At 41.1% G+C, this 25,143-nt stretch overlaps 1 protein-coding gene and 1 pseudogene across 2 annotated transcripts in view; both read right to left on the reverse strand.

Moving 5' to 3' along the window:
• The window catches only part of wnt5b (wingless-type MMTV integration site family, member 5b), a 152,059-nt gene that overhangs the window by 22,427 nt on the left and 104,489 nt on the right, over positions 1–25,143 (reverse strand). The window contains exons 1-3 of one of the 2 annotated variants that reach the window (XM_078568275.1): positions 7,173–7,299; positions 5,445–5,593; positions 4,090–4,337 (exon numbers count right to left, since the gene is read on the reverse strand). In XM_078568275.1, coding sequence (XP_078424401.1) covers positions 4,090–4,337; positions 5,445–5,524 — 328 coding nt within the window. In that variant the 5' untranslated portion in view covers positions 5,525–5,593; positions 7,173–7,299. Of the gene's footprint in view, positions 1–4,089; positions 4,338–5,444; positions 5,594–7,172; positions 7,300–25,143 lie in introns of those variants that run through there. The other variant, XM_078568274.1, reaches the window with a different exon arrangement.
• LOC144696845 (U11 spliceosomal RNA) lies at positions 7,464–7,609 on the reverse strand (annotated as a pseudogene).

The raw sequence follows: 25,143 nt of genomic DNA on the forward strand, positions 1-25,143 counted from the left end.
CTCGGTCTTATTGTCAATATTTTTCCCCACTTTTTTCTTAAAAGCAATTAGGTATGTTGGTACACAGTTGCATGGACGTCAGCAGTTGTTCAATAACTTACAGAAGTGCATTTTTATCTGCTCTGTGTAAGCAGACGGGTTTTGAATGAGTTAAAATAGGACACTGAATATCAACAGGCTATTGAAACTGGAGGGTATTGATAACCTGACCTGATTTCTACAAAAGCAGACTTTCCAGCAGGAGTGATTGAATAGTGATCAGGTCTGGGATTCAAATATTTTCTCTCCTAGGCATATAGAAGTCAATTTCAGTGTCCCATTACTGTCCTTACTCAGACCAGCTAACTCAGCAGAGACAAAGGATCAAACATAGTTCAATATTATTGAAGGAGCTATTTGGATTCTTTTTCCCTTTTCATTAAATACACAGAAATCAGAATTTACACTTGTATACTAGTAGTTGTTCATGGATGGTCCAGAGAGCCAGTTCTGATGTTTGTCACGGTTCCACCAAAGCCTAAATGTGACCACAATTTGTCTGTAATACAGCAAATTCACTGAGTCAATAAAGACAAGTCTGACACAAGGCAAAAGTACTGATACTGAAAGTGGCCAATCCCCATAGATCTAATATTTGTATACTATTTTATATATCTTGCATAAAATGCAAGAAAGTCATTTACATCTTGAGTACGTTTCCATTATTTGTATTAGAAAACATATATTTTGGCATGGTAGACTTGCTTAAGAGTACTTTGATATTTTTCCTCAATAAAACCTTTATTTTCTTAGTTGTTTTCATGATTATAAAAGATAGCCCTCTCCCTCAAGCTAGACTTATAGCTCTTGCTACCTGTATTGCTATACATGGCTGCACTACTGTTTCTCACTATTGAGTCTCCAATGGTCATTAATTTGAACCTGTTCAGGTGGACATAAAAGATACCATATTTGAAGAAGAGCTGACATTCCTCTGGTGGCCTAACCAATTATTATTCCTCAATCATTGTCTCTAAGACAAATGTAATTTATCTCATTGTTGTCTGTGAGGCCTTGTTGCCATGCTTGCATCCAATACAAAAATGGTTACATTTCAAAAATGTGCTAGCTGCGAAACACCTTAGAACTCCTGCTATTTAAATGCAAATTTTTGTTCTATTGTTAAGTATAATTTATTATGGTTGAGACTTCTGACAAATGATCCATTCTCTAAAACAGACTTAATTATAGTACTAAAACGTACAATATATACACAACAATAAAGAACAACTTATATTTCTACAGCGCCTTTAACATAATAAAGGCTCTTCACAGGAGCATTATAAAACAAAATATGACACCAAACTGCAAAAGCAGCAGAGTTCTGGATGATCTCAAGTTTATAGAGGGTAGAATGTGGGAGACCAGTCAGGAGTGTGTTGGAATAGTCAAATCTAGAGGTAGTGACGGCTTGAATGAGGGCTTCAGCAGCACATGAACTGAGGCAGGGCAAAGTTGGGTGATGTTATGCAGGTGTAAGAAGGGATTAAGTAAGGATATGATAATAGAGATTGGGGATTGTGAGTATTAAGGCAATGTTAATGTGTTTGAGGGTCAGTTCTAAAAATATCAAAACTATTTGATTAACAATATAATTTAATAGGGACAGTCACTAAATGGTTAATGACATTCATAAAAGGAGACAGAGTCCATTATATAAATCAACAAATAGCCCTTTAATGATTACTGAATGAAATGCAATATTTGGCTGCTGTTAGTATTTGAATATGATACTAAACAAGGAAATCTTTCTCTGCTTAGGGAAGTTAAAATTCCTGAAGAATCGATATTACACAGCTTTATGAATATGGTAACAGCTATAATCCTGACAAAATGGATCAGGGAATTTTGTTCTCATGTTTAAGGGCAGGGTGAGGAAGATTAATAATCATTTACATATACATATCAGGAAAGAATTGACAGGCTGGGTTTCTTTCTTGAAAAAAGGCCAGGGGGTGACTTAATAGAGGTCTTTAAAATTATGAAAAGTTTTGATAGAGTGGATACAAGAGAATGTTTCCACTTGTGGGGAAGAGCAAAACTGGAGGCCATTAATACAAGATAGTTACCAAGAAATCCAATAGAGAATTCAGAAGAAACTTCTGCACCCAAAGCGAATAGTACAGATGCATTTAAGGAGAAGTTAAACAAGCATTTGAGGGAAAAGAGAATAAATGGTTACAATGGTAGATTTACATGAGAAAAGATGGGAGGAGACCTGAGTGGAGCATAAACACAAGCATGGACTAGTTGGGCTGGATGGCCTGTTCCTTTTATCCTATGCTTTCCTATGTAGTCATTTGGTCTGATACACAAATTTTGATATATTTGAAAACACTTAAATTTAACCACAATCTTCAAGTCCAAAAACTTGGTGATTGAAATGCATTGTGGAACTATCAGTCAGTTTTTCCTGATCACTTAATTCACAAGGACGCTGGAAACAGGAGAGAAGACAGACAGTTGTTAAATTCAGAATGATCTCTCATTAGTGAGCTATAAATATTTCAGTACATCTAAATGGCATGGTATGTGTGCTCTACCAAAGGCAGGTCCTTGGTTCATTGTCTGCTGAGGCTTCATCCTGAGCCCTTTGCTTGGTAGGTTTTGTCAGTGGTGGTTTGCCATTGCCATCAGGGGCAGATGAGGAGGTAGATCCCAAGTCTACCTCAGCTGAAACAGGAATCAAACCAATGTTGCTGTTATTCTGAACCACTAGCCATCTAGGCAACTGAGCTAACTGGTCCCCCATTCAAATACAATCGAAATAATACAACAGTTCAATGGGCTGCTCATGCCATGCTTGACATTAAGGAGGTGGGCTGCTAATCTGATCACAGAGTGAATTAGCTCTGGTTTCCTGGCCATTTCCCTGTAAGAAGTCTCTTTGTTTCCAACAATAAATTGATATGAGCCGGGATCTACCAGAGTAACCTCAAGAGGTCAGAAATAAAACAACAGCGAACACCACTGTTCCCTGACAAAACCTGTAAGCTGATACTTATGTAAAAGAGCTGGAGCTACCTTCTGTTGCTTAAAGAAACATTTTACTCACCTACTTCAGTGCGACTATTGAAACTCAAGCCGCGAATAAAATTATGGTCTTTCAGTGTCATTTCAACATCATATTAAGCCGTAACCTCATATTTTAAAAAAAACCCGAATTGTAGAAGTGAACCTTTTGTGTAAACACACTTGCACCACAAGCGAAATTTGTCCTACAAACTTCAATTCTATCTGACGAAACTATGGAAGTTCCATTATCATTCATCTGCATAATAGAAACTAAATCCAGGTACTATTTTTGAAGTGTGCGATCGATGATACCTTCAGTTTCTTTAAATACAGACCACGGAGGAAGCTGAACAAACCTCTGAAAGTGATGGACGTTATTTACCAGCCTCAACCCGCAGCTACAGTGAACAAAGTACAGGTGCACAGATCTGACTCTCCAGCTGTGGCCAAAAATTCAGGAGAACGAACTTCTCGAATGCCAAACGGACATGCTTAATACACTGTAACCCGTCACTTTATTTAATGGATGGGATTTCTGAGCAGGGCAAGCATCTGAAAAATCACACTACATAAATAAAAGCAACCGACCTTTGCATTATTCCTCTTCCCCCAGCCCGCCCTGCGACAAAAAGAGAACAAACCAATCTAAAGAATGAAAAACTCCTGGAACTCCAGCCAAGTTCCCAAACCCATCTGCTCTGCATCTGGAGTTCAGTGAGCTCCATTCTCCCTGCTCTCTGACACTATTGTATATTGTACTGTTTATCGGAAACATCAATCTGGATCCGGATTTCTCGAGTCCCTGCCATTGGATAATTCAATTTCAAAAAGGCAGGGACGATGTATCGAGGCGACACCTCACTATAAACCCTAGGCAACTAGGACTAATGACCGCAGGGTCGCGTTTTCCAGAGAAAAAGGTTCGGCTGCACTTTTGTTGAAAGGGGACGGGACACACCGGATCTCACACTGGCGTGCTAAACTTTTGTTTCATTGAAGCATTCTTTTGTTATGTAGCGAAGTGGAAAGTCTCACCTATCTGCATTACCCTTCCAAAGACAGAGGTGTTATCCACGGTGCTGCAGTTCCACCTCCTCTGTCTGAACTGGTACTGGCATTCCTTAATGCCGGTCTTTGCTCCCTCTCCAATATAAACCATATGATCCTGGTACAACTGGCACAATTTCCTTTGGCCCTGCGACAGGCCGTTCAGTTGACTGCAGAGAGGTTGGGCGCCTATAATATACATCTCAGGCCGTTGAATGGGGTTCATAGCCAGCGACCTATAGCGGGTTGACAAACAAATAATTAGGGAATTTGGAGAAACATCATATATTTCAGATTTATGTGATGGTGTCGATTTGATTGGATTTTTCTTGAACGTTGCCGTGTTTACCAAAACGACGAAGTCATTTTTAGCCCCAGTGATTTTCTTAACACAGTTATAAACGGAATACAAAAGCAATATACTGCGGGAATCTGAAGTAAAAACAGAAAGTGCTGGAAATACTCAGCAGGTCTGGCAACATCTGTGGAGAGAGAACCAGAGTTGATGAAAGGTCATTGACCTGGAAAGTTAACTCTGTTTCTCTCTCCGCAGATGCTTCCTAACATGCCATTTCCAGCATTTTCTGTTTTATATCAGCGAATGCAGTTAACTCTGCAACATTAAGGATTTGTCCTTGGCTCCTTTAATTGCCTGAAAATGGTGAAAATTGGAGCATTCCGTTCGTCACGAGCATACAAATATTATTTTATTTTCAAGAAGCCTTCTTAGAGAACCCTTTCGAAGGACTGAAACAAAATACTCAGCATTTTCTAGATACATTGAATTACCAAGTGAAAACCTTACCTCATCAACTTTATACTGAAGAAATACATTTATGTAAACAGATCGAATTATATTGTGAGAGACTGTATACATTTGCTTGTCGGCCTATGTCTGAGGGAGAATACACGGTTTCTTTTAAGAGTTAAGGAGTTAAATGTCTCAGACATCAGTGTATCTAGCAGCGTGCAGTAAATTGTTCTTTCAACTCAAACAGGCTATTATATAGCCCAAGTATAAACAACAGAAATGAAAAAGTACTTATTATACACTCTCCTGGAGCTTTATTGTCATCTTAAAATTCCCAATTATTGTTCAATCGTGAATTCGCTAACAGAACTCCATTATTACAACTCAGTCACATAATATTCAATAACATTTAGCAATGGCGGGTACTGTTATCCCTGTGCTTTTTTATATATATTGACTTAAGCACCCACCCTCGAATTTAACTAAGGTTCATCGCCAAATCCGGACAGCGAAGTTCCATACCATTCCGAATCGAGAGTGGGATCCCTCTACCTTGACAGTAAGTTAAATTGCAAAACGTTTAGCCACTTACCACCAAGAGTTTGCTTGAACCAAGCACTGGGAACAGCTGGAGAGTAAAGCGGCAGCCAACAGAACGCGAAGCCCAGTCATCGTGAGCCTGGCCGGGGTGAAACCTGCATGGAGCGCTCCCTGCGCCAGCAATCGCACTGCCACAGTCCTCTGTAAATAAAAAGCAAAGGCAATCAGCCCATGTATCAAGCAGACCTCGACGCGCCAGCTGATTTGGGTTCCTATTATTATTTCTGTTGAACTATCGAGTTAAAGTCCATACTTTACGATCACAAACTGAGGTCCGATTGAATCCTAGCGAATCTCTTTTTAAACACAAGAGTTTTTATGAGGGTCCATCTCCTCGTTCCGATTGGTCAGAGACTGTCACACTAAATGGGGAAAACTTTTTTTAAGCTTGGCATTTGAAAGTGAGTTTACTCACTGAAGCAAAAGAACAGCTTGTTGAAAGGGGCATCTCCTCCATCCCATTCGTTTCTCGTTCAGATACCTGGAGAGGTCTCTATCTGACAACACCACAAAAGTAGAATATAACTATGTTCAGATCTGAGGAGGAGGGGGAGGGCGAGGATCCAAGAGCAGCAGCCAACAACACCACAGCACTCCTTCCGAGCAGCTCTCGACCACCAGTGTTAACCAAACACCAAATGGATACAGATTGTGGGCTGTACAAACACAATATCCTGGGGTTGGAGGATGATACACCAGCATACCACAGCTAGGCCAAGAAAAGCGCCTTTCCATCTGTTGAACCGTTCAGCATGTAGAATAGAAATTTGGCGGCAATAAATTTGCGGCCATCTAACGAGTTGTTTAATACCTGAATGGTGCGAGGCGTAAATATAAAAGGTTCGGGAGATGAGTCATATTTTTTCAACTTCTTCAAACAATATTTATAGTACATTGTGCACAGGGTTATTAGTATTATAACCAAACGATTATCAGGTCTTGCGCACAAGCTTTATATTTAAGGCTGCAGTCACAACATCTGTATTTCATTAAACAATAAATTAATATAAAACATGTAAAAGGCATTTCATCAAAGTCTTTTTGGAAGGTTTTGGACGGGGGTGGGGTTCGGGGGGCAGATAGTTGCTTTCCAAGAAACTGAACAGCACCAATGATGAAAAGCCGGCTTGGCGAACTTGAATTTACTGTTACGAGTTGCGGAAAGGATGTGTGCTTGTGTTTGGGATCGGGGTGCTGAAATGATCAAAGTGCAGGCTTCAGTTCTCTTCAATAGCCATTGCATTATGATGCAGCGAGACTCCGGAAATAACCTGGCGTCTTCTACCACCAAACAGTAACAGCAGACATGCAACCCCCTCCCCCCACTTCAAAAAGATTCTTGCATATCCTCATTTTCTCTCTCCCCTCCTGTAAATTGGAGCGTGCAAAAATCTAACATAATTCTAGCCTGATAAAGGGGCTTCGAGCATGTTCCGATTTTTCGTGACAGCCGAAGAAAAAGAATATTAAAGCGCTGACAAAACTTCATTGCAGAGTATAAATAGAGAAGTCTGCCCTTCTCGGTGGTGTTCGCTTTTTTTTTCCAAATTGTAAACGTTACACAACTGTCATTTCGGCTAAACTTACGCACGATAACTGAACACCAATGATACCGTGTGAATATCTAGTCATGTACAGGATGCCTAAACTGGAACCTGATGTAGGAAGCGGTGACAATATTCAGCAGCCCTCACTGACCCGAGTTTGCTCGGTCTCTCACCTGCAGACTACACGTACAGACATCCAGAGAGCCACGCCGTCCAGACCTCCACCTGGATAGCAGATGTTGACCTCACCGCCAAAAATAGTCGGAACGCCAGCCTCTCAATGGCCCAGAAATAAAAAAAACCATCGAAATTCCTCAAACATTCTTTCAGTGTTCACATTTAACATTCACTGAAACAGACGTCATGCGGATTGCTTAGAGTATTATTATATCAGACTGGTTTAATGAAATAAAACTTAGCATTTAAATACTGCCTCTTACAAAGAAGGCATTTTTTTTTCTTTTCGGAGCGCCGAGACAAACGATCACCAGCAGTTCCAAGAAACAAAAATTGTGCTTCCGAAATCTCTTGATATCGATTCCGCACGGATAAAGCGCAAGCGCCTCGTCCATGTGCAATTCACAGCAGAAAAGTGACAGCAGCATTACTTGGGAACCAAATAAAGGAACAAAAAATACAAACTATAACATGGCCTATTGACGTCATCACCATTTACACTGCTCAAGTTCAAATTCTAATCATCTAATTAATTATAAAATCCCCCTCACTCAACTGTAATCGTCAAATTCAAACGTTTTTAAATGAAAACCGGGCAATATCAAGCCCCACTGCTCCCCGAGCCATGACAAATGTGAAAAGTTCGATCAAACCGCCTAATTGTTTAATTTAGGTTAACAGAATAGGAGTACCAGATTTGTAAACTTAATAAGTAAATAACTGTTTATTGTACAAATTGCCTTTCACCAGTGGCAAAAGAAAGAAATATGAACTGCTCATTTCTAACTCTATAACCTAAACCCTACCCCTTCTTAAATCCCTACACACACACATGCAAGACAAATAAGACACACAAAAATATGGATTTTAAGGGTGGGATAAAACAGTTCAATAGCACCAATTCCAGAGTACAGGATTTGATGGGGTAATTTTGATCGATGCCTTCTAAAGTCCATTAAGATCTTTGCTGATGACACAAGGTGGTCTTCCCAGCACTTTCAGTCTTTGGTTCACTGGTTGAGCACTTGCTTTTCAATGTCTCTAACAGTGATTTTCTGCTTTTCCTCTTGACAGGGGTTTTTCAGAGAGAGAGCAGGTTATAGAGATATGAGGGGAAAAAGCAGCTAGCAATTATTGTAGAATTACTGGGATCTAACACACAGGAGATAGAAGTTTTAGATCTTTTCTCTTTTCAGGCTAGGAGCTTTTCTGCTGCACTGCTCTCACACAAGCCTGGTCACCTGGTCACCTGGTCAGGAGTCATTATAAATGTTGTTGCCAGGCAGTTCCCCGTTAGACCGGACTCCTCCTCAGCACCATCCTGTCTTTCATGGCACGCTCTGTTCCAGACAGCAACATTGTATATATCCCTCACACTGTTCCAGTAGACATGTCTTTCAAACTGCAGCCATTGTAATTTTAATCCACAGTCCAAAAAAAAATATGCTTTTTACATGCCTCCACCCTTAAAAGAGATGAAACAACATTTCAAAAATGCATTTCATCACAAAATATGTGACACATGGACAACAAAACATGGGGCTTACTTCCATTCATCCTTGCTCCCCTTTATACAATCTTAAGTAACCTTATTACATCTTTCCCTTGGCCCTTCCTCTAAATATGAGACCACAGTGTCTAACTGTCCCAGTATTTTTGTATTGGAAAGTCAAATTGTAGGAGGTTCATTTTGTGCACTGTCTACTTCTCCTTCTACCTTACTCTTACTGTCTCTGTCATTCTCCATTACTCCTACCATCTGGTACACTTGCTCTTTCTTATCATCTTCCCTGCGATGATATTGCTTCAACATGTTTATTTGACATAACCATTTCTTCATTCTACGCTCAGGAGTATCTATCAGATAAGTCACTTTACTAACCCTCCTAACTACATTGTAGGTGCCACCAAATTCCGCTTTCAGGGGTTCACCCTGCAAAGGCAATATAATTCATCTCCTGCTTGGAATGTTCTAGTCGTGGCATGTTTGTCTGCCGATTCTTTCATTTTTGTTTGTGAAATTTTTTAATGCTTTCATGCTACTTCACGTGCTCCTGTGAGTCTTTTCAGAAACATGGGCACATAATCCAACATGGAGGATTCATCTTTCTGCTTTAGGAACTTTTCCTTAATCACTTTTAATGGACCTCTTGTTTCATGACCATAGATCAATTCAAATGGACTAAATCCAGTAGATTTGGAGAATCGCTGGTAGCAAATTGTAAGAAATCTAATCCTTTGTCCCAATCCTTTGGGTATTCATGACAATAGGTCTTAATCATGGTTTTGAGAGTCTGATGGTATCTCTCTAAAGCTCCCTGTGTCTGTTAATGATAGGTGGTAGACTTTAGTTGTTTGATACCTAAACTGCTGATTAAGTCCTGGAAAATTTTAGACATGAAGTTAGAACCTTGGTCAGATTGTATTTCAATTGGTAGGCCATAATGAGTGAAAAACTGAGTTAACATTTCCACTACCACCTTAGCTGTAATTGTACTGAAAGGAATAGCTTCTGGAAATCGGGATGTCATATCCATGATTGTAAGGATATACTGATGTCCTGCTTTTGTTTTGAGTAATAGTCCTACACAATCTACTAATACCTAACTGAATGGTTCTTCAAAAACTGGTATGGGTATTAAAGGTGCTGGTTTGATTACATGTTGAGGTTTACCTACTACCTGATATGTATGACACATTTTACAAAATTGCACTACGTCCTTATGAGGCCTTGGCCAGGTAAAATGCCTGTTTATTGATGCTTGGGCTTTCCGTATTCCTACATGTCCTGCCATAGGAATTTCATGTGCTACTCGCAACATCTCCTTACGATATTTGGGCGGTACCACTATCTGATTAACAACCATCCATTCCACATCCGCAGGTCTGTGAGGGTGTCTCCACTTCCTCATCAGAACTTTTTAATGTAATAGCACTCCGGAAATCCTTCAGCCTCAGCTTCAGTGTGAGCTGACTGTGCTAATTTGTTTAACTCTGGATCTGCTTTCTGAGCCTCAATTAATGAAGACATGCCAAACACGTCCTTTGAATTATCCTCATCCTTAAAGAAAGTTTCGGCAACTCTACCATCTGCTCGTGGTATTACTTTGATCTCTGGTGATGGACTTTGTTTAGTCATTGCTCTGGTCACCACACACAATGGAAAAATACCAGGAACTTGTTCTTATAACTGCTCCTTAGCCTCTACTGGACTTTCTGTAATTATGGGCAAAGCTATAACCTTCACTCCTGCCAAATCATTCCCCAGGAGTAAATCAACTCCATCCATGGGTAACTTCTTAACCACTCCTGCAACCACCGATTGAGACAATAAATCACACTCTAATTGCACTTCGTACAATGGAAGAAGGATATACTCTGCTTATCCCGTTTACCAATACTTTAGCTTTCATTAAACTCTAGAGGGAAAACTAGGTCCTTCTCCAGCAAAAGAGTTTGAGTAGCTCTTGTGTCCCTTAATATAATTTTGGGTTTAGCTGCATCATTTGATAAAAAGGGGTTATCTTTCCTTTAGACAAAAACCCTTTATATCTCTCATCTACCTTATTCACTTCACCTGCATTCACAGCAGTGTTTACCTCCAATCCCTTATTTGTAGTTAAAGCTACAATTTGATCAGTGGTATTTTCTTTTTGAGTTCCATTTTCGGACTCACAATAAGTCCCATGGGCTTCCCTCGCAACTTCCAGCATACTGAACGAATGTATCCCACTTTATTACAATGGAAACACTTAGGCCTTCAAGTTTCACCTCCACCATCAGTATCTTCCTTCTTGATCTGGGGAGGAGATCTCAAGGTATTCCCAGCTATCCATTCTTTACCCTGGTTACTTGCCTTCCTCTCACCCTCCCACTTTCTATCCTTTTCAAATTTATGGGGGTGATGGAAAAAAGGTTTAATTTTATAGATCAGCTTATAATCATCAGCCAATACTGCTGCCTGTCTAGCAGTTGCAAGCCTTTGGCCTTCAACATGGGCCCTTATTACAGAAGTTAAGCTTTTTTTAAATTCTTCCAAGAGAGTCTTTCTGAGAACTTCAGAGGCAGTTTCAACTCCTAATGCTCACATTCACCTGTCAAAACTATTTTGTTCAACCCTTTCAAATTCAATGTAAATTTGCCCAGGCTGTTTCCTTAAATTTCAAAACTTTTGTCTGTATGCTTCATGGGCCAACTCATATGCACACAAAGTGGCCTTTTTCACCACATCATAATCCCTAGAAACCTCCTCTGACAGTGAAACATAAATTTCCTGTGCTCTACCTGTCAATTTGCTCTGCATGGGCAATGGCCAGTTTTCCTTTGGCCAGCTCATCTGTTTAGCTATCTTCTCCAAATGAAATAAAGAATGCTTCAACATCCCTTTCCTCAAATTTTTGAAGTGCTTGTACAAATTTAACCATTTCCCCATTGGGTTCTGATCTGGAAATAAGTCCTGCTTCACCTACTGGTGCCTCTTTTTTAACATGCCAGCATTTTAAGCTGGATTTCTCTGTCTCTCTCTTTTTCTCTTTCCTCCTTTTCTAACTTCACCATTTCTAATTCCCTTTCTTGTTTTCTTTCTCTCTCCTGCCTTTGTGCCTGTTCCCTTTGGAATGCCCTTTCTCTTTCCTTTTCTGCTGCCTCTAATTCCATTTTTTTATTTGCAACTGAATTTGAGCCCATTCCAATGAATCACCACTTGGAGAACTCAATTTCTCAGGTATTCCTTCCACAAGGCCATAAGACGTAGGAGCAGAAGTAGGCCATTCAGCACATTGAGTCTGCTCCGCCATTCATTGAGATCATGGCTGATCTGATAATCCTCAACTCCACTTTCTTGCTTTTCCCCATAACCCTTGAATCCCTTACTGATTAAAAATCTGTTTCTCAGCCATGAATATACTTAACAACCCAGTCTCGACAGCCCTCTGTGTAAAGAATTCCACAGATTAACAACCCTCTGAGAGAAGAAATTCCTCCTCATCTCTGTCCTAAATGGGCAACCCCCTCATCCTGACATTAAGCCTCTGGTCCTAGACTCTCCCACAAGGGGAAACAACCTCTCAGCATCTACCCTGTCAAGCCCCCTAATAATCTTATATGTTTTAATAAGGTCGCCTCACATTCTTCTAAACTCCAATGAGTACAGGCCCAACTTCTCCTCATAAGAAAATCCCTCTATACCCAGGATCAACCTGGTGAACCTTCTCTGGACTGCCTCCAATGCCAGTACATCTTTCTTTAGATAAGGGGACCAAAACTGTTCACAGTATTCTAGGTGTGGTCTAACTAGTGCCTTGCACAGTTTTAGCAAGACTTCCCTATTTTTGTACTCAATTCCCTTTGAAATGAAAGCCAATATTCCTTTTGCCTTTCCTATTACCTGCTGAACTTGCAGGCTAACTTTTTGGGATTCATGCACGAGGACCCTCAAATCCCTCTTTGCTGCAGATTTCTTCAGTCTTTCTCTATTTAAGTAATATTCAGCTCCTCTATTCTTCCTGCCAATGTGCATGACCTCACATTTTCCCACATCTACTAAGTTTTTGCCCACTCACTTAACCTGTCTATATCCCTCTGTAGACTCTTTGTGTCATCCTCACCACTTGCCTTCACATCTATTTTTGTGTCATCCGCAAACTTGGCAATAGTACATTCATTTCCCTCATCCAAGTCATTAATATATAGTAAATAATTGTGGCCCCAACGCTGATCCCTGTGGCACTCTACTAGTTACAGGCTGCCATCCTGAAAATGCCCCCGTATCCCAACTCTCTGTCTTCTATTCGTTCCAGGTGACTTATCAGCCTTTAGCACCATTAGTTTCCCCAGTACTTTTTCTCTCGTGATGGTTACTGTATTTATTTCCTCCCTCCCTTTTGCCTCTTGATTATTTAGTATTTTTGGTATGCTATTAGTGTCTTCTACCGTGAAGACTGTTGCAAAGTATTTATTCAACTCCTCTGCCATTGCCTGGTTCCCCATTATTATTTCCCCAGCCTCATTCTCTAAGTGGCCTATATTGACTTTGGACTATCCCTTTTTACATATTTAAAGAAGCTCTTGTCCATTTTTATATTACTTGCTAGTTTACCCTCAAAGTTTACTTTCTCCCTCTTTATTTTTTTTTGGTAATCTTTGTTGGTTTTGAAAACTTTCCCAATGCTCTGGCTTACCACTAATCTTTGCCACATTGTATGTTTTTTCTTTCACTTTTATACTATCCTTAACTTCCCTGGTTAACCGTGGTTTGTTTATCCCCTTCCTACAATCCTTCTTCTTCACTGGGATATATCTTTGTTGTGAGTCATGAACTATTTTCTTAAACTCTGCCATTGTTCATCAACCGTCTTTTCGGCTAACCTCCTTTCCTAGTCCACCCCAGCCAACTCTGCCCTCATTCCTTTGTAATTACCCTTATTTAAGTTTAGCACAGTTGTTTCTGACCTACGTTTCTCTCTCTCAAACTGAATGCATAATTCCACCATATTATGGTCACTGTTTCCTAGGGGATCTTTTACTCTGAGATCATTTATTAAACCTGCCTCATTACACATTACCAGATCCAAAATAGCCTGATCCCTGGTTGGGTCCCCAACATATTGTTCTAGGAAACTGTCCCTATACACTCTATGAATTCTTGCTTGTGGCTACCTCTGCCAATTTGATTTTCCCAATCTACATGAAAATTAAAGTCACTCATGATTAATGTACTGCCTTTTTTACATGCCTTCATTATCTCCTGAATTATTTTCTGTTCTACAGCATAGCTGCTGTTAGGGTGCCTATAGACCACGCCCACCAGTGTCTTTTTCCCCTTGTTATTTCTTAACCTCCACCCATATGGATTCCACATCTTCTGATCCAAGATCATTTCTTGCTATCATACTTATTCCATCTCATACTAACAAAGCTACCCTGCCACCCTTAACCTTCCTGTCTGTCCTTTCGGAAAGTCACATATCACTGAATATTTAGTTTCCAGCTTTGATCTCCTTGTAACGATATCTCCGTAATGGCTATAAGATCATACTCATTAACCTCTATTTGTGCCGTTAATTCATTTATTTTGTTCCTAATACTACCTGCATTTAAGTAAAGAGCCATTAATTTTGTCTTTTTGCTATTTTTCCCCATTTGACCCTATTTGCTGCTTTTTTATGTTTGTACACTCTGTCCCTTCCTGTCACACTCTGGGTATCATTACCTAAATAGCTGCCCTGCAATGCCGCCATAACCTTTTGCTTTGTAAGCCTACATATCCCCTCTCCAGAACTCTCCCCCCCCTTTATTTAAAGTCCTCTCTATACCCTAGTTGTTTGATTCACCAGGACACAGGTCCCAGCATGGTTCAAGTGAAGCCAGTACCATTGGAACAGCTCCCTGCCACCCCAGTACTGGTGCCAGTGCCCCATGAACTGAAACCGATTCCTCCCACACCAATCTTTGAGCCACACATTTAACTCCTTGACTTTATTTACCCTATGCCAGTTTGCCCATGGCTCAGGTAGTAATCCCGAGTTTTAAATGCTGTGCTATCTCTTTGATTATCTCTGGCTTCTTCACTTTGGCAGGCAATCCTACTCTTAATTTAGTTGTCAATTCAATCAACCCGGCTTTTGGGATCCCTTGTAAAATCATCATGGCCATCTCTTCTACTTGCAGTAAATCTTTAGTAGTTTCCAGTGTCATCTTATTTTTGATAGTACAAACCTAATGTTTCCTTTTAGCTTTTGTCACTTACTAAATCTACACCCAAACTGTCATTGTCTTTTGTTCCAAAATATCCCAGGACGAGCCCCCAAACTTTGTCATGATTCATTGGGGATAGTCAATATCAAGCCCCACTGCTTCCTGAGCCATGACAAATGTGAAAAGTTTGAACAAACCACCTAACTGTTTAATTTAGTTTAGCAGAATACGAGCACCAGGTTTGTGAACTTAATAAGTAAATAACTGTTTATTGAACAAATTGTCTTTAACCAGTGGCAAAAGAAAGAAATATGAATAATTTCTATTCTAATTTCTAACTCTATAACCTAAACTCTACCCCTTCTTAAATCCCTATATACGTATATACAAGACACATAAGACACATAAAAACACGGGTTTTAAGGGTGGGATAAAACAATTCAATAGCACCAATTCTGGAGTACAGGATTCAATGGGTTGATTTTGATCAATGTCTTCTAAATTCATTTCAGCTCTTTGTTGATGACACAAGGTGGTCTTCCCAGCACTTTCAGTCTTTAGTTCACTGGCTGAGCACTTGCTTTTTAATTTCTCTTAACGGTGATTTTCCCCTTTTCCTCTTGACAGAGGTTTTTCAGAGAGAGAGCAGGTTATTGAGATATGAGGGGGGAAAAGCCAGCTAGCTATTATTGTAGAATTACTGAAATCTTACACACTCAGAAGATAGAGGTTTTAGGTCTTTTCTCTTTTCAGGCTAGGTGTTTTTCTGCTGCACTGCTTTCATACAAACCTGATCACCTGGTCAGGAGCCAATTAAAAATGCTGTTGCCAGGCAGTTCTCTGGACTCCTCCTTGGCACCATCCTGTCTTTCATGGCACTCTTTGTTCCAGGACAGCAACATTGTATATATCCCTCACACTGTTCCAGTGGACATATCTTTCAAACTGCAGCCATTGTATTTTAATCCACAGCCCAACAGAAATAAAAAGATATATTCTTTACACTTAGTCTTCGCAATACTTAATGTGCAGGCATGTAAACAGAAAATAGTCTGGTTCACATTGTGCAGATTTGTACAGTGTCCTCTTCAGAATTCTACTGTAATGTGGCCCAATAAAGAATAATGAAGAGAAATAAAATAACCATGAGTGCATATTTTTCTCCTTAATTTTCCCCATTCCTGCTGTTAACTGAAGTTACAGTGAAATCTGTCTATTACGTCAATAGCTCTTAAATACACATTCCACGTATTAATTAAGAATCATGTTAGAAAATCTGTACAAGTTTTTGTTACAGATGGTTCTTGAAACAGTTCACCATAAAGACATAAATGCAACTCAAAAATCTTTGTGTAATTTAGGCAATTAAACTGAAGATGGAATAAATATTACAACTGCAAAGAAACATCTTTATGCACACAATCTACAGGCATGTTAATAGATATGGGCTGATGGAAGCTCGAGGTAATCAGAATACTTACAAACTACATATTGGTTATGATAGCAATTCTTGTGCAACAATATTGTCAAATTCGCTACCAATACCACGAGGTGGCGCCTTGTTAATCAAATTCAACCCTTGTTAATCAAATTCAACTTGTGTAGCCAAACAGAAGAGTGGGAACCCTGGTTTGGAATAATCGGAATGAGCAACTCATTGAATCCGACAGTGGTTGACAACAAATACAGCATTGTAGATTAATGGCAAGGGTGTTGTCACTTCCCAAATCAATGGCCATGAGATGAGGAAACATTTCTTCTCTCAGAGGGTCTTTAGCTTTTGGAATTCTCTTCCACAAAGAGCAGTGGAGGCTGGATCATTAGAGTTAAACACAGTTTTGATCAACAAGGGAATCTAGGGTTATGGGAGGAGGGCAGGAAAATGGAGTTAAGGCTACAATCAGATCGGCCATGATCTTATTGAGTGCAGGAGCAGGCTGAATGGCCTGAATGGCCAATCCCTGCTCTTATTTCTTATATTCTTATGTTCTATGCCCACTTTTCCCACAATTCCATGTTTGCATCCCATTCAGTTAGGTTTCCAACCTGGCCACAGTATTGAAATCACCTTTGTAAAAGTCAAAAATGACATTCTTTGAGACTGAGGAAGTAACAAACAAGGTGGATAAAGGGACACCTGTGGATATACTATACTTAGATTTCCAAAAGACATTCAATAAGGTGTCACATCAAAAGTTACTACACCAAATAAGTGCTAGGGAATAACATTAGCATGGATAGAAGATTAGTTAGCTAACAGGAAACAGAGAGTAAGGATAAATGGATCATTTTCAGATTGGCAAGCTGTAACTAGTGGAGTGCCACAGGGATAAGTGCTGGAGCCTCAACTATTCATGATATATATTAATGACTTGGATGTAGGGACTGAATTTATGGTAGCTAAATTTGCTGATGACACAAAGATAGGTAGGAAAGTAAGTTGTCAAGAGGACATAAGTCTACAAAGGGATTTGGAAAAGTTGGACAAAAAATTGGCGGATGGAATATAGGCCGGGATTTTCCGGCCCTGTCGCGGGCAGAGCCCACCGCGGGTGAGGCGGTGCCCCAGCCAGAAGTCCATTGACTTGTGGCAGGACTGGAAGATTGTGGCAGCGGGCGGATGCGGAAAATCCCACCTATAATGTGGGAAAATGTGAACTTGTCAACTTTGGCAGGAAGAATAGAAAAGCAGTATACTATTTAAATGGTGAGAGACTGCAGAACTCTACAGTTCAGAGATATCTAGGTGTCCTAATACATGAATCATGAAAAGTTAGTATGCAGGTATAGCAAGTGATTAGAAAGGCAATTGAAGGGCCTTAGTGAGACTGCATCTGGAGTACTGTGTACAGTTTTGGTCTCCTTACTTAAGGAAGGATATAATTGCATGAGGAACAGTTCAGAGAAGGTTCACTCAACTGATTCCTGGGATTATGAGGAAAGGTTGAACAGGTTGGGCCTGTACCCATTAGAGTTTTGAAGAATGAGAGACGATCTTATTGAAACATTAGATCCTGAGGGGATCTTATTACAGGATGGGTGCTGAGAGGATATTTCCCCTTGTGGGAAGTCTAGAGCTAGGGGATGCCATTTAAAAATTAGGGGTCTCTCATTTAAGACGGAGATGAGAATTATTTTCTCTCAGAGGGTCATTAGCCTGTGGAATTCTCTTACCCAGAAAGCTGTGGAGGCTGGGATAATGAATATATTCAAGGCTGAGTTAGATAGATTTTTTGATCGACAAGGGAGTCAAGGGTTTCGTGGGCAGACAGGAAAGTGGAGTTGAGGCCACAATCAGATCCATGATCTTATTGAATGGCGGAGCAGGCTCGAGGAGCCGAATAGTCTACTCCTGCTCCTAATTCTTATGTTCATGTGACCCTGATAAACTATCCCTTCTTTTCCTTCTGAATCTGTCTGCAGTTTTCAACAGAGTTGACCATTCTCCGCCAATGTCCAGCTAGGTGCCTTAACTAGGTTCCATTCTTAACTAATCATAGACAGAGACTCACCTGCAATGGTTTCTCTTCCCACTCTGGAGTTCCCAAGGATCTATCTTGGCACCCTTTCATTATTCAGCTACAAGCTGCCCCTAGACAGCATCATCTAAAAATACATCAGGTTCCGCATGTATGACAATGATACTCAGCTCTATCTTATCAGCCCCTTCCTTAACTACTTCTGATTTGTCACACTGCTTGTCTGACATCCAATACTGGATATGCATAAATTTCCTCCAACTATATATTGGGAAAGCTGAAGCCATTGAGAGTCTTCAGACCAAAAATAAAAATACCTGGAAAAACTCAGCAGGTCTGACAGCATCTACGGAGAGGAACACAGAACTGTTGAAGAGTCATACAGACTCGAAACATTAACTGTATTCCTCTCTGCAGATGCTGTCAGACCTGCTGAGTTTATCCAGGTATTTTTATTTTTGTTTTCGATTTCCAGCATCCGCAGTTTTTTGCTTTTACCTTAGCGCAAATCTTCAGACACCTGCTGAGCCTGCGGCTGGCCACTGCTGGTCTTTCAGCTTCAGCCTGTTCTTACAGAGAATATCACCCCACTAGGCTGAAGACCAAACTTTGCTGTTTTTTGATTTTACGATGTCCTCCAACTTCTCCATCTTCTTCCTGCAACTCACTCGGTACACCTCCTGGATTTTCAATCCTACAAAACTACCTCCAACAGTGTGTTCTCTAATCCTCTACCCTCAAACAGCTTCTGGACTTCACCTCTCTCCAAACATCAACAATTTATATTTATATAGCACTTTTAATATAATAAACTGTCTCAAAATGCTTCACAGGAGCATTATGAAATAAACTATAACACCATGAGCCACATAAGGAGATATTAGGTCAGATGACCTGCTTGGTCTAAGTGGTAGGCTTTAAGCAGTGTCTTAAAGGAGGAAAGTGAGATAGGGAGGCGGAGACGTATAGGAAGGGTATTCCAGAGCTTGGGGCCTAATGTTATGAAGGCAAGGCCACCAATGGTGGAGAAATTATAGTTGGGAATGCACAAGAGGCCAGAATGAGAGGAATGCAGGTATCACGAGGGTTATGGGGTTGGGAAGATTACAGAGTTAGGGAGGGGCAAGGCCATGGAGGGATTTGGAAACAAGGTTGAGAATTTTAAAGTCAAGATATTGCTTGACCAGGAGTCAATATAGGTCAGTGAGCACAGGAGTGGTAGGAGATGGGGAATGGCTGCAAATTAAGGCTAGGCAGCTGAATTTATGGAAGGTAAAATGTGGCAGACCAGCCAGGAGTTCACTGGAAAGGTCGAGTATAGAGGTAATTAAGACTCAAACAACAGTTCTTTGATGCTTCATGCTGTTTCCACCCTACCTAAGTCATCATGATGCCACCGCAGGGCCTCTATCTTAAACTCAGGACTCCTTCCTATTTTCACCATCTATTTTCTAATTCTCATTTACTATCATGTTTTTAAGTACCCTATTTTTATGTAACTAGACCTATGCAACTTGAGCTCTCCGTGCATCCATTCCCACGTGCATTTTAACTGTCACTCCGGAGACCATCAATCTATTTGTACTGTTGCTCTTTCTTTTTAAACTCCTTTTCTCTTTACCCCTTCTAGACTCTCTTCTATTGTCAGGTCTCCTTTCACTTCTCCACTTTCAGGTACCCTACCCTCCCAAGCCCCCACCCCAATCCTTCCGTACTCTTTGACCTTCCTGCCACCGTCCCAGGCTTGACTCCTGTTAGACAAGCCTACAGCTTCCCTCTGTGGCTTTCTTGGCATTCTTTGACAGGCTCATCGAGGCACTTGGCACTGGCTCATTACGAGCAGCAACCCCAACTGCCATCTCCTACTCTTTTGCCAATCTTCCTGCCCAGTGCGCCCACTAACGTTGCCAATCATCTCCTTGTTCAACTCATCCCTCCCACTGCTGACGCCTTGGACTCTGCCAGCTGATCAGCTCTCACCATCCCTCTATGAATCCCCCCCCAGGATATCCATTCATTTGTGAACAAGGCCCTTGCCACTCATGAACTTATTGTGGATGATTACATCAACATCTTACCTTTTCAAAAGCATGGCTGAAATTTCCCCTTAATAAAGCCTCCCAGCCTGGTTACATATTCCATCACTTGCCCCATCAAGACAGTTGTGGTGGTGGTGTGATGCTTATCACCAGATCACACCTTGGTCTGACCCATACCCCTCTAGCACTTTCTTCCTCCTTTGAGCATCTCACCTGATTTCACCCCTCTCACCTCTCTTTCAAAATCATCATTCTGTCCTGCCCTCCCAGGTATGATAAAAATTTTAACACCAAAGTTTCTTCATTGCTTTCCTCCCTCAGCCTTTGCACCAAATGATTTCTCATCCTCAGTGATTTCAATCTCCATCTCAACTTATCACTTATTCTCTCCTCTGAGTTAACGGCCCTCTTACCTTCCCTAATCCTCTCCCTGCATGTAAACTCCCCAACCCATATTCACAGCCACACACTTGACCTTGCCATCTCACATGGTCTTACTATTGTATGATTTGCAAATAAGGCCATCTCTGATCACTTCCCTATAACACTCACCAGTCATAACTCCTTCCACGCCCCCGACCCAACCTCCTTCTGTATCCATCCCTGGAAATAAATTATCCCCAAATTCATTTACAACTGCACTTCAAAAATGTTTTAAAAATCCAGACTTTGGCCCTCCGTTCACTACAACATTTCTGCAACTACTGATTCACTCAACTGCAGCTTCACCTCCACTTTTGATGTCCTAGTTCCCAATAAAACCATTACTCTCTCATCCTAGCCATTCCCCCTACAATGGCCCCGATCCCCACTCCTTTAAGTTCAAAGGACACAGTCTTGAAAGGATATGGCAGACAATTAGTTTAGCCACCCCCGCCACATCTACCTAGGCCATTTAAAACACTATCGGATCCTGCTCTCATCTGCTTAAACTGCTCACTATTCCAGGACCATCCTGGAATATAAAGATAACCCCTGGCTTCTTCTCTTGACTGCAAATCTTCTTCTTAAACCCCTTTCCCTGTCCCCTCCAACAATGTGCAGAAAGCTCACAGACTTCTTTTTCACTAAGTTCGAGACAATCTAATCAGCTACTTCTGCAGCATCCCTCCCTTCCACTAGCCCACCTGGCAAAATTCCTTTAATGCAATCCTGTACCCTAACCCTGAACTTGCATCTTTCTCTGGTCTCTCTCCCATCTCCAATTATGCCCTTTCTAACTCACCAAGGCTCCTTCAACAACATTTCCCAAACCCACGACCACTACCATCTAGAAGAACAAGGGCAGCAGATTCATCCAAACACCACCACATGGAAGATAAAAGCAAAATACTGCGGATGCTGGAAACCTGAAACAAAAACAAAAATAGCTGGAAAAACTCAACAGTTCTGATGAAGGGTCATACGGACTCGAAACGTTAACTGTATTCCTCTCCGCAGATGCTGTCAGACCCGCTGAGTTTTTCCAGCTATTTTTGTTTTTGTTTCAGACCACCACATGCAAGTTCCCCTCCAAGCCAATCACCATCCTGACTTGGAAATATATCATCGTTCCTTCACTGTCGCTGGGTCAAAATCCTGGAACTCCCTTCCTACCAGCACTGTGGGTGTACCTACACCCTATGGGTTCTAGCAATTCAAGAAGGCAGCTCACCACCACCTTCTCAAGGGCAATTAGGGATGGGCAATGAATGCTGACCTCATCAGCAACACCCACATCTCATGAACAAATAAAAAACATTTATCTTGTCCGTGAGCCCCACCTCCTGTTCCCTTGATCCTATTCATCCAACTTCTCCTCCTGGTCCCCATGTCAGCTGATATTGTAAATGGTTCTCTCTCTTTAGACGTTGGCTCTCTCGCCTCTAAAACAGCTCCTCTCCACAAAAAGCCAACACTTGACCCGACCATCCTTGCAAACTACCATCCCATCTCCAACCTCCCATTCCTCTCCAAAGTCCTTGAGCACACTGCTACCTCTGAAATCCATTCCCATCTTTCCTGAAATTCCATGTTTGAATCCCTCAATAAGGTTTTTGGCCCTGTCACTGTGAAAACAGCTCATATCAAACTCACAAATGAAATTCTTTTAAACTTAACCCATTCGTCCTTTTTGACTCGTCTGCAGCTTTTGACATGGCTGAACACACCATCCTCCTCCATTATTGTCATCCAGCTGGGTGGGACTGCTTTCACATGGTTCCATTCTTGTCTATCTAATCATAGCCAGCGAATCACTTGCAATGACCTTTCTTCCTGCTTCTGATTCATTACCTTTGGTATTCCCCAAAGACCTGACCTTGGTCCGTTCCTATTTCTCATCCACATGCTTCCCTTGGTGACATCATTCAAACATCACACATTAGTTTTCACATTTACACTGAAGACACACAATTTTACCTCACCACCTCTCTTGACTCGTCCATTGTTGCCAAATCATTAGGCTGTCTGTCTGACATCCAGTATTGGATGAGCAGAAATTTCCTCCAATTAAATATTGAGAAGACTGAAGCCATTATTTTTGGTTCGCACTCCAAAATTTGCTCCCTAGCTACTGACTCCATCCCTCCATCCCTCTCCCTGACAACTTCACAACCTCGGTGTCATATTTCATTCCTAGAGGAGCTTCCAATCTCATACGTACCATGACAAAGACCATCTATTTCCACCTGCGCAACATCCCTCAACTTTGGTCCTGTCTCAGATCATCTGCTGCTGAAGCCCTCTTTCATGCCTTTGTTACCTCTAGAATCAACTAGTCTAATGCACTTCCAGCTGGTCTCCCAAATTCTACCCTCTCTAACTTGAGGTCAACCAAAGCTTGCTGTCCATGTCTTAACTTGCAGCAAGTCCCATTCTTCTATCGCTCCTGTGCTTGCTGACTTCCATTGGCTCCTGGTCAAGCAATGTCTTGACTTTAAAATTCTCACCTTTGTTTTCAAATCCCTACATGGCTTTCCCCCTCTCTATCTCTGTAATCTCCTGCAGCCCCACAATACTCTGAGATATCTGTGCCCCTCTAATTCTGGTTTCTTGTGCATCTCCAATTATAACTGCTCCACTGCTGGTGGCCATGCCTTCAGTTGTCTAGGCCCCAAGCTCTGGAATTCCTTCTCTACAATGCTCCACCTCTCTAACTCACTTTCCCCTTTAAGACACTCCTTTAAACCTACTTCTTTGACCGAGCCTTTGGTCATCTGACTTAATATCTCCTTATGTGGCTCAGCATGATGATTTTTTTTAAATAATGCTCCTGTGCAGCACTTTGGGACATTTCATTACATTAAAGGTGCTATATAAATATAAGTTGCTGTTGTTGTTGGTCCCCACCACAATCTCAGTTCCCTGTCGACCATGCCCATCTCTGGTCTAACTTTCTCAAGCTGAGCAATGTTTGCAACTTTGGCATTTGTTTGACTTTAAATTAAGTTTCTGATCACATATCTGCACCATCACCAAATCTGCCTACTTTCACTTCCATGACATCAATTGACTGCAACCCTTCCTCAGTCCATCTCCTGCTGAAACCCTCTTACATGCCTTTGTTACTTCGAGACTTGAATATTTCAATGCTGTCCTGCCTGGCCTCCTATCTTTTCCCCTATACAAACTTGTGCTCATCCAAAACTCTGCTGCCCATATCTTAACACGCTCCAAATCTCATTCACCTACCACCCCTGTGCTTGCCAACCTTAATTGGCTCCCCAGCCCGATAATAGCACAATTTTAAAATCACATCCTTGTTTTCAAATCCCTCCATAGCCTTGTCCATCCCTATCTCTGTAGCCTCCTTTAGCCCTTCAAAAAGTTTAGAGAAATCTGTGCTCCTGTAATTCTGCCATTACACTATTTTGATATTCATCTCTATTGGTGGCCATGCTTTCAACTGCCTTGGCCCTAAGTTCTGGTGTTCCCTCTTTAAACATCTCTGCCTCTCTCTCCTCTTTTAAGATGCTCCTTAAAATATTTTGATCAAGGTTTTGATCATATTTCCTGATTTCTCTTTCTATGGCTCGGTGTCAAAACATACCAAAAATGTTTTCATTCTTATTAACCACCTTAGAACATTAAATGCTCTATATAAATGAAGGTTATATCTTTTCCGTTTCTCAAGTTTTCAGGTGATCTTTATTTTATTCTGTTTCCATTATTTATACTGTTCTCTGTGATCTTAAAACTCTACTCAAAAGTTGACACTACAAATAACTATTTTATGACTCTTTCTAACTCTCCCTCCTCTATTGTCTGCTCTTCAGTGACATCATTCACAGACATAAGGTCAGTTTTCAGATGTATGTTGTAAACCTCCCATCTACCTCTCCATCACCTCACAACCCCAGCACCACCTCTGAACTGTGAAACTTCCTGTCTAACACCAAGTCACCAATGAAACATAACTTTCCACAACTAAACATTGGATGTTTGAATCTATAGAAGGGTGATTCTTCCATATGAGGGTGGCAGATTTCAAAGCATGAGATTTAAATCCCCTGAAACTGATGTTGGGTTATGATACTGAAGTCATACCACCTTCTTCTGACTTTCTCCAGATTCTGAGGCCATGGAGAAACGTTCTTGGCAGGAAACCAATTAAGGCAATTGAAAAGGCAATTGTCCTTCTTTAACCCTACATTCTGACTTTCTCTGCAAATGCATGGTTTCCACACTGTTTCTAAATCTCGCCAGCTTGGAGGAGGCCAGTGCACAGCGGGAAGTCGTTGTTGCGTGACACTGACCTGCCAGTATAAAGACAG

The sequence above is a fragment of the Cetorhinus maximus genome, chromosome 22, assembly GCF_964194155.1.
Source record: "Cetorhinus maximus chromosome 22, sCetMax3.hap1.1, whole genome shotgun sequence".
Taxonomy (NCBI): Eukaryota; Metazoa; Chordata; class Chondrichthyes; order Lamniformes; family Cetorhinidae; genus Cetorhinus; species Cetorhinus maximus.